Consider the following 9,213-nt stretch of genomic DNA (forward strand, 5'->3'; position numbering starts at 1 on the left):
GCTTGCAGTAATCTGCTGTTCACTAGAAATTCAATTGATAAGACTCCATTAACATTAACTTTGCACTTGCTCTGGTCATGAACAGACTTAATCAAATTTACATATTGAAGATGAATTCTCCACAAAATTGAACGGGGCATTGCCTCAAGTGTCCTGTAAAAGGGGTTTCTATATTCTACGCATTGCTGTAAATGTCTCAAAATGAAAATTTGCTCAGTGAAACTTCTACCTTTTCTAAATCATGCTTATTCCTCTCTCAGCTTTTCATTAGTCTTTCTCTGCAGTCTCTTTACAATAAGTATACTTTATATTTTCTTAACAACTGATATTAGTGTTATTACTCTAATTATTGCGATCAGTTAGTCTCTTTTTTTTACTATTTTCCCCAACACTCCTAACTCCAATACATCAGGTTTTGCTTCTTCATACAACATTCTACAAAATAATCTTGTAAGTAGTCTGGGAGTGACTTCATTTTCGGCCAGTGTCTTCTCAACAGCTATTCCCTCATATCCAGGGGCTTTCCATCTCTACTTTTTTGAGGATGGTTTCAACTTCAAACACCACGAATTTATTCATGGACACGTCAAGGTCTTCATCAGCTTCATGTATTTCAATCAAATTATTCCTTTTATATTTCCTATTCATAACCTCACTAACGTGTTCCATCGAGCTTTGTTTTTCTTCATCTTCTGTTGCTACAACAGAACCATATCTCTTCTTGATGGGTGCTATTTTTCCCTGTTGGAGCCCTTGGGCTTATAGTATCTTGCTTTTCCAACTAGGGTTGTAGCTTGGCTAATAATAATAATAATAATAATAATAATAATAATAATAATAATAATAATAATAATAATAATAATAATAATAATAATAATAATAATGCTTCTTTGCCCAAGTCGAGATTTCCCAAAAAAATTCTATGAGCAATTCTTAAACCAGAGCCACTTCCTGAATTCATAACTTTGTCAGCCTCGTCTGCTTTACTGTCTAAATATTCTTTCCAGTCATTCCTGGAATACTTAGCATACTCTAACGTGTTATTTTCTTTAATACCTCATCAACAATTAATTTGACTTTATATCCTTTTTTTATAGTATCTCTAGTATAATTTTATACCCATGGCTTCCTCCTTGTAATTGCGGGTCCCAAGACTTCACTACAAACTAACTGATATATGTTCCTAATGTCACACCATTCTTCATTAATTGTGTGTTCTTCGTCTCTTAGAGTCTCTAATACTGAAAATCGATTACTACCTTCTATTGCAAATGTTTTTTTTCTGAGTTCTTCTAAAAGCTTCGTTGTATAAAACCTAGGTATCTTATCTATCTTTCTTTTTGGGCGCTTTCAGTTTTAATTTCAGTGTGGCAATAAGGGGCTGGTGATCACTACCAATATCTGATCCTCTATAGCTTCCCACATTTCTAAGATTCCTCCTTCTATCTTAATTAATAGCAATATGATCTATCTGATTTTTGTAATTGCTATATGAGGAAGTCCATGTATACATGTGAATGATCTTTTGTTGAAAAAGAGTACCTCTAATGAAAAGATTGTTTGCTGAACAAAAACAAATAAAATGTGCTCCATTTTAATTTGCAACTTCACTAACACCCTCAACACCCATTGCTGTATCCCTTGATCATGTCTTCCTACTTTAACATTGAATTCACCAATCACAATTCTCATGTATCTGGGATCTTTTCTATTATATTCTGCAGTTATTCATTATTGATCGTTTCTTTTTTCATAAGAATCATTTATTGGTGCATAGAAAACTAAAATACTCATATTGCACTGCTTTGATTTAAACATTGCTGGTAACAATCTACTATTTACAGATCTCCACTCGGTTAATATTTTTTTTCTGCTCTGGGTGTCATCATTATTCCTACCCATTCTATTTCAGCTTCACCTGATCTTCCTGAGTATATATATATATATATATATATATATATATATATATATATATATATATATATATATATATATATATATATATATATATATATATATATATATATATATATACATATATATATATATATATATATATATATATATATATATATATATATATATATATATATATATATATATATATATATATATATATATATATATATATATATATATATTGATTTGATTTGAAGTTTCCTTACCAATCCCCTTATAACGTGTATCACTTAGTGCGAGGATATATAAACTATTTTTCATAAATTCCCTCTCCACTTGATGTAACTTCCCAATCTGATTCATGGTTGTAACATTCCTATTAGCTAGTTTAAATTTTGCTTTAACATTTATAAACCATGAGTTTCCTAGCACCAGGGGCTAGGGGCCATTCTGTCACCTTCTTCTTCCATGACTGACTAAATCCATATAGGATTCATAGGCCAGATACATCAAAGGATAGCAATTACATTGTGATGCGCAGTGCCTATCTAACTAAGGCAAGTGACCCTTGCCAGTCCATACTAATTCTAGTAATATTACCTGCCAGGCATCAGGAGTAAATACTGAAGAGACAGATTGTCCATCACCTTAAACCCAATCGTCACACTGCGGCCAGTGACTTTATACAGATTTAAGGAGGTATTTCCTCAACACCCATGTCTCTCATTACTCCATCAAGTTGCTCATCCGCCTATCCGAGTATAACTGCTGACAAACATGAATTGCTAAGGTATACCTCCTAGCACGAAGTAATAATCACAAATAACACATATATGATATAACATAAAAATCTGTCATAAAGTCCTCAAAACGTATGACAACAAGCAAATGAAAAAAAACTATCCTACAACTCTGGAGGTCGATTTTTTTTAAACTACTGCATACATGTCGACCTTCAATTGGAAATACAGACATAACGAACTCGCCAATCTCAATAAAACAGAAAGCAAATGGAAACTCAGTAAATTCCTTACTAAACTAATGAGCCTTTTTTTTTTTTTTTTTTTTTTTTTGTCCTAAAAAAGGGGGATTAAATTTTTCCAAGAAATTTATCCCACATTTTTAATAAATCAAAAAATATATATGAATTATAAAATCATGATAAATAGAGAAAAAAATCGCTCTTTCACTTTATTCTTTTATCTAAGATCGGCCTACTACACCAATTTCAGCTCTTAGGTTGCATAGTTATGATAGTATTATTCTAAAGAATTTTAGAAGGGCGGGGATACCACGGAAAGGACGGGTGGGCTAAGAAAATATTAATACTAACCTTTTGGCTATGGAAAAAGTAACTCATGCCCAATATTTCAAAGTGAATCATGTAAAAACAAAAAATATTTTAAGAGAAAATTAATTTTTCAAACGTTCCCTTTAACCCAATTAGTTATAAGCTAAACCAAAATAATAGAGCCTTCACTGATTTTTAGCTATGTTTTAATAGCTTGAAATGCAGCAACATAGAAGCTACAGATTTTTTGGGTATACCGATGTGGAAGTTAGTTAAATCTTTAGAATTGCAGTCTTACAAACGGCTTCATGTAATTGTATAATGCCAAACTAACGTGCTAAATAATGTATGTTTTCCATTGTGAATGCCAATTTCTGATCCTGAACAGTGGTCCAGCTGTTTCCGAAATTCTTGAATATGTGTACATAGTTATATACAAGAAATACACTCAATTCAAATATTGGTATTGGAAATTTACCTGGACCTGCAAGTTTACTATAAACACTACGATTAGTTGCACAGTTATCACTTATTATTGATATGACGCCTCCACCAAAACTACAAAATAATGGCACTAATCGTGTCAAGAAGACAATCTGTCTGCTGATCAGCTGACAATTTAGAGCAGCATATTATCCTCAAAATATAATGTGGACCGCCATAATTACAAGCAATTTCTACAACAAAAGTATGTGAAGCAAGAATATTTTAATTTTATTCTGCATAACCAATGATACGCACCCCTGAAAAAAATCAAGGTTTCAACAAGAATGACTTCTTCAGATATCACATTAACAAACCTTTGGTTCTGGCTTCACCGGCTCAAATAAAACTTTCAAATTCTCATCTTGAAAACTTCCTGATAAAACTTTTTTCAGTGTTCTTATATAAGGCAGAATAATTGATCCTGAGTGACCATGATCTCATCCTCATAGTATATCTTATCGTTTCATTCTTAATCATGACCTGTCATTTAACTACAAATATTCTTCTGAGGGCTTTGTTCTATATTCTACAAAATCCGTTGGATATTATTTCATTGGGATATTATAACTGATATAATATAGCCTAATACTTATGTGGGATCTCAGGTGATTTGATTTCCAAATTTTACTCAACCTAGCCATTGTTTAATTTTCTTTTTTCAAGCTTTTATTAAACTACAATTCAAAAGGTCCTGTATTAGAGAGCATAGTTCCTAAATATTTCAATCATTCAACCTCATTATTTTTTTTTCCTTCCAATTCCAATGGTATATCATCTTCCATTATTTATCTGTCTTTCTTCTTTTAACCTTAAGCCCAACTTCATGGGATATTTCATAAAGTCTGGTAAGCAAGCATCGTGAATACTGTGTTGTTCTGCTAATAAGAACAAGGATATCAGCATACTCTAGGTCATCTAGTTACCAGTTACCAATCCAGGCCAATCATTCTCCACCATCCCCAACTGATCTATGCATTGAAAAGTTCATGAGGACGGTGAACAACATAAGTGACAACATATTCCATCGTAGTACTCTACTGTTCACATTTGATAGGACTTCACTAACATGTTGCCCTTGTTATGATCATGAACAGACTTAATCATATTTACATATGTAAGATAAACTATATAATATCACAGGACTCTCCACAAGCCATGAAATTGGCTGGTGCACCTTAGCAGAGGATTCTCCATAGTACATGATTGCTATCAAAAGGGGATTTCTATATCCTATGCATTGATGTAGAACATGACTTAAAATCCAAATTTGGTCAGTACAACCAATTTTTTCTAGATCCTCCTTGTCCCTATCTCAGCTTTTCATCAACCTTTCTCTCCAATCTCATAGTAATAGCAGACTGCATATTTTTAAGACATCTGACGTAATTGTAATGCCTCTGTAATTATTGCTATGTATTAGATCTCTTTTTTCTTGCAATTTTCACCAACACTCCTAGCTCCTATTGTTACGGTTTTCAAATTATTATAATTTATTTGTACATTTAAACTAGATATTTCCAACGTCAACCAATGAAATATGGGAACTGAATAGTAAGAGAAACTCACAAAACACTCAACACTTTTATTCACATATTTACAAGGAAAATTAATTTTACTTCTTTGGTTATTTTAACTGACAAATCAAATAAATAAAAAATTAAATGACAAAGGGGAACAGTCAGTAAGTTAGAAATACTTAAGGAATGTTTAATAGTTTTCTGCAGCTGGTGAAATGATACTGGTGCGAAGGCTTTAATCTTGAGAACGTCACAGAAGGGCAGTTGAAGTTTAGGTCGTGAAACTGGCTCGAGGACTTTGGATCAAGATGGGACATGAGAAATCTTTTCCATAAATTTAATGATAGTATAAAACGAAGGCCAGACTGCACACAATGAATCTTCTTTTCAGACATAAAAGGATTTGGGAGATATGAGTTTTCGTCTTATGAGAAGTACGGAAACCGGCTCTGTCAGACTTCTGTTCTTTTCTGCTCCTTATCTCATAAGGATGTGGTTTCTCTCTGGTTGGTCATAGTTCCTCTTTTGTCCAAAGTCATTTCCTATCTCTTTTTGAGTCTCTTCTCGAAGTTTATATACCCATATGAGGGCTGAGCTAATCATGATGGACAGTTGTCATTTCCATATTATGCATTTTTTTATTTTTTCTTTATTTTTAATACTGAGTCTTGTTTGGTTTTCCTAAAAAAAAAAAAAAGCCCACTTTAATAACACCATAGATTATTCTAGAACAAATTTCTAATGTTATGTGGACATTGTCTTCAGCTGTAAAATAATTGCAGCGTGTGTCGACCTAAGATGACATTTTACATAAACAGGGATATATTTCAAGACGAGGATTTTCTTAAGAAAAAATTCAGACTCAACGGATTAAGGCGATGACATCCAGGTCCACACAAGGCAGCTCCTTTATTGCTGCAAGCACTTTTCCTCGATGCTCAGTTTGTTTCTAAAATGCTGACGACAGTGAATTGATGCCAGCTTTGACAACACACCACAGTAGTCGATTCTCGTCTCGCTACTCATACTTTCATACTTTGGGAACATATAATTTCTCTGTTTCAATATTATATTCCTTTAATAATATTGCAAATACTCATTACACCTATTTATCAAGTTTTTACTCTTCTCGTCACATTGCACTCGTTTTTTTTATTTTTTTTTTATTTTTTTTTTTTTTTAATTATGTAACAATCACTTAATGTTTGACCAAAATCATCTCATCATTTATTTCATTATATCTGGTGGATGTTCATATGTTGGGTTTTTTTTTAATAATAGCTTCGACTTCAATTACTCTCAAATTATTCATGAGCACATCAAGGTATTCCTCAGTTTCAGGTATATTATTCAAATTATTCCCTTAAATCTCCTATGAATGATCTTTCTAAAGTGTTCTAATCAGCGTTGCCTTTCTGCATTTCTGTTGTTATAACAGATTCATCTCTTTTATTGATGGATATATGCCTCCTCTTCTTTGCCTATTCAAAGATTTCATTACTAATTATATGATTAATTCTTACACAAGCGTCACTACAAGAATCCATAGCTTTCTCAGCCTCATCTACTTACTTGTCTAAATATTTTCTGCTTTCATTGGTCGCTTTTCTTCTGACTACTTACTCTAAATCATTCATTAATCAATGTTTGTTTAGTTTTTTTTTATATTGTCTCAAGTATCATTTCTTATCCATGACTTTCGACTGGTAACTGAATCTCCCCAAAAGTTTTACTACCAACTGATTGATATATGCTCTTGATATCCCACCATTATACATTAATTGTTGGCTCTTCATCTCTTAAGGTTTCAAAGACTACTGATCGATTCCTTTATTCAATTGCAAAGGTTTCTCCATGCCTATCTGCTAGAAACTTACTATCGTTTCCAGAGGTCGTGTAATATTGTTTTTCCCAAATATCTAACAAACCGGCTTATGAATTTCCATGAAACTACAGCAATGAATGTTTCAAACATTGGCCTAATTTTTGGTGGTATAATGAATTGACAGATGTGCTTAATTAACCCGTTTACTCTTAGAAAAAAGAGGAACTTCTTCCCTTCCTTCAGAGCGTTTCGATGAAGTGTTACTTAATCACGTAACTGTGACGCAGAGGTTCCCCCAACCCTTCTTCGGTGTTTACACCTATGGCTATCCTAGTACCCCCCCCCCCCCCCTCTTGCCTTCTTTCCTTCATTCCCATTGTTATTTGGCTACCGAGTAAACCCCTGTTAGGAAAGACTGTGTACTGCACATATAAAATGAGCTGGAAGAGCAATAAAATGTTTTATGGTGGTAGATAATGATTAGATGGTTAACACAAATTATCAAACATAATAGAAGAGGTTTAAAACAGGGGTGTGGAATCGCACTGAGAGATATTCTACTCGGACTCCTACAAATTTTAGATTTGCGACTAAAAAATACAAAAGAAAATAAAAAAAATAAAAAATAAAAACATTAGTAGAAATAGAAAACAATTTTTTTCCTTGAGAGTGATGATGAGTAAAATGTATAAGTGTCTATTTCTTGTTTTTTTTCTTCATCCCTTATAAATCTATGGTTTCCAGCAATTGGTGATAACATTATTTGGGAAAAACAAAGCTAATGAATACTTTGATACGAGTATATCAGCTTGGCATGTAGACAATGTCAATGGATTTCTCAAAGTAAGGTTGATTGGTTCATTGATTGAAGTCTGGTATAATTCCAGTGACAAAGTCGCAATGATATTTGTCACATAACTTTTAAGTAACAAAAATAGGTACTGGTGCTTATAACGTAAATAAATATATAAAACTATAGGTTGAAATATAATAAATCTTATGTATGTATGAACACACACACATACACACACACACACACACACACACACACACATATATATATATATATATATATATATATATATATATATATATATATATATATATATATATATATATATATATATATATATATATATATATATATATATATATATATATATATATATATATATATATATATAATATATATATATATATATATATATATATATATATATATATATATATATATATATATATATATATATATATATATATATATATATATATATATATATATATATATATATATATATATATATATATATATATATATATATATATATATATATATATATATATATGTGTGTGTGTGTGTGTGTGTGTGTGTGTGTGTGTGTGTGTGTGTGTGATTTCAAAATTTATCAAATGGCCGATGTCAATGCCGTTATATGAAACATCTTTTAGAAGTCTCTCTGGTGAAATTGATATGATAAAATATATCAATCAATGCTCTCTGTCATTTTCTTCCTGGCAATTGATGTATCGAGTAACCAGTGTTGTATGGAAGAATGAGTCCTAGGGCTTAACCTAAAGAAAACTATATTTCTATTGCTTTACCAACACTCGCTTGTAGTGCAAAGTGTAGGGTTAGCATGGCTTCTTTCGTCTCCTGTCATAAGTCTCATTCTTGATCTTCAATGTAAGTGAGCGGGTAAGATATAAAACGTTGGTTTTGTGTTTAGGTAAAGTCTAAAGTCACGAATTACATTACCAGGTATGCTGAACTTTTACTGACAAAGAATTTCGTATTGCTTGGGGTAGGTCATATGACAATTATCTATGGAGTTAAACAGGTGTTTAACAATTCGGGGGATGGGAGGTACAGGGGAAGAAATGTTATAACAACGTCACTGAGGGACGTCATCACTTTTCCGAATGTGTGGGTGGCTAAGACTGGCTTTAGCCTCATTTTCTTAAGTAAAAAAGTTAATGAAACGTAATTGGCAATGCAAAGTATTTCCCAAAATTAGGCCATTGTATGAAGCGCTCCCTGCTTTGATATCATGGAAATCCCTCAGTTAATTTAGGAGTTATTTAAAAAAAAAAAAAAAAAAAAAAAAAAAAAAAAAAAAAAAAAAAAAAAAAAAAAAAAAACACTATAACACGGCCTCTGGTAACGATAGTAGTTATTTCATATATAGGTATTCAAT

General features: G+C 31.9%; 1 protein-coding gene across 1 annotated transcript in view; it reads right to left on the reverse strand.

Moving 5' to 3' along the window:
- Window positions 1-507: 507 nt before the first annotated feature.
- The window catches only part of LOC137650990 (uncharacterized), a 24,848-nt gene continuing 16,142 nt past the window's right edge, over window positions 508-9,213 (reverse strand). Inside the window, 1 exon segment of the mRNA XM_068384130.1 lies at window positions 508-741. Within this exon segment, the coding sequence (XP_068240231.1) occupies window positions 508-741 (234 nt within the window).

The sequence above is a fragment of the Palaemon carinicauda genome, chromosome 12, assembly GCF_036898095.1.
Source record: "Palaemon carinicauda isolate YSFRI2023 chromosome 12, ASM3689809v2, whole genome shotgun sequence".
In the NCBI taxonomy this organism is placed as follows: domain Eukaryota; kingdom Metazoa; phylum Arthropoda; class Malacostraca; order Decapoda; family Palaemonidae; genus Palaemon; species Palaemon carinicauda.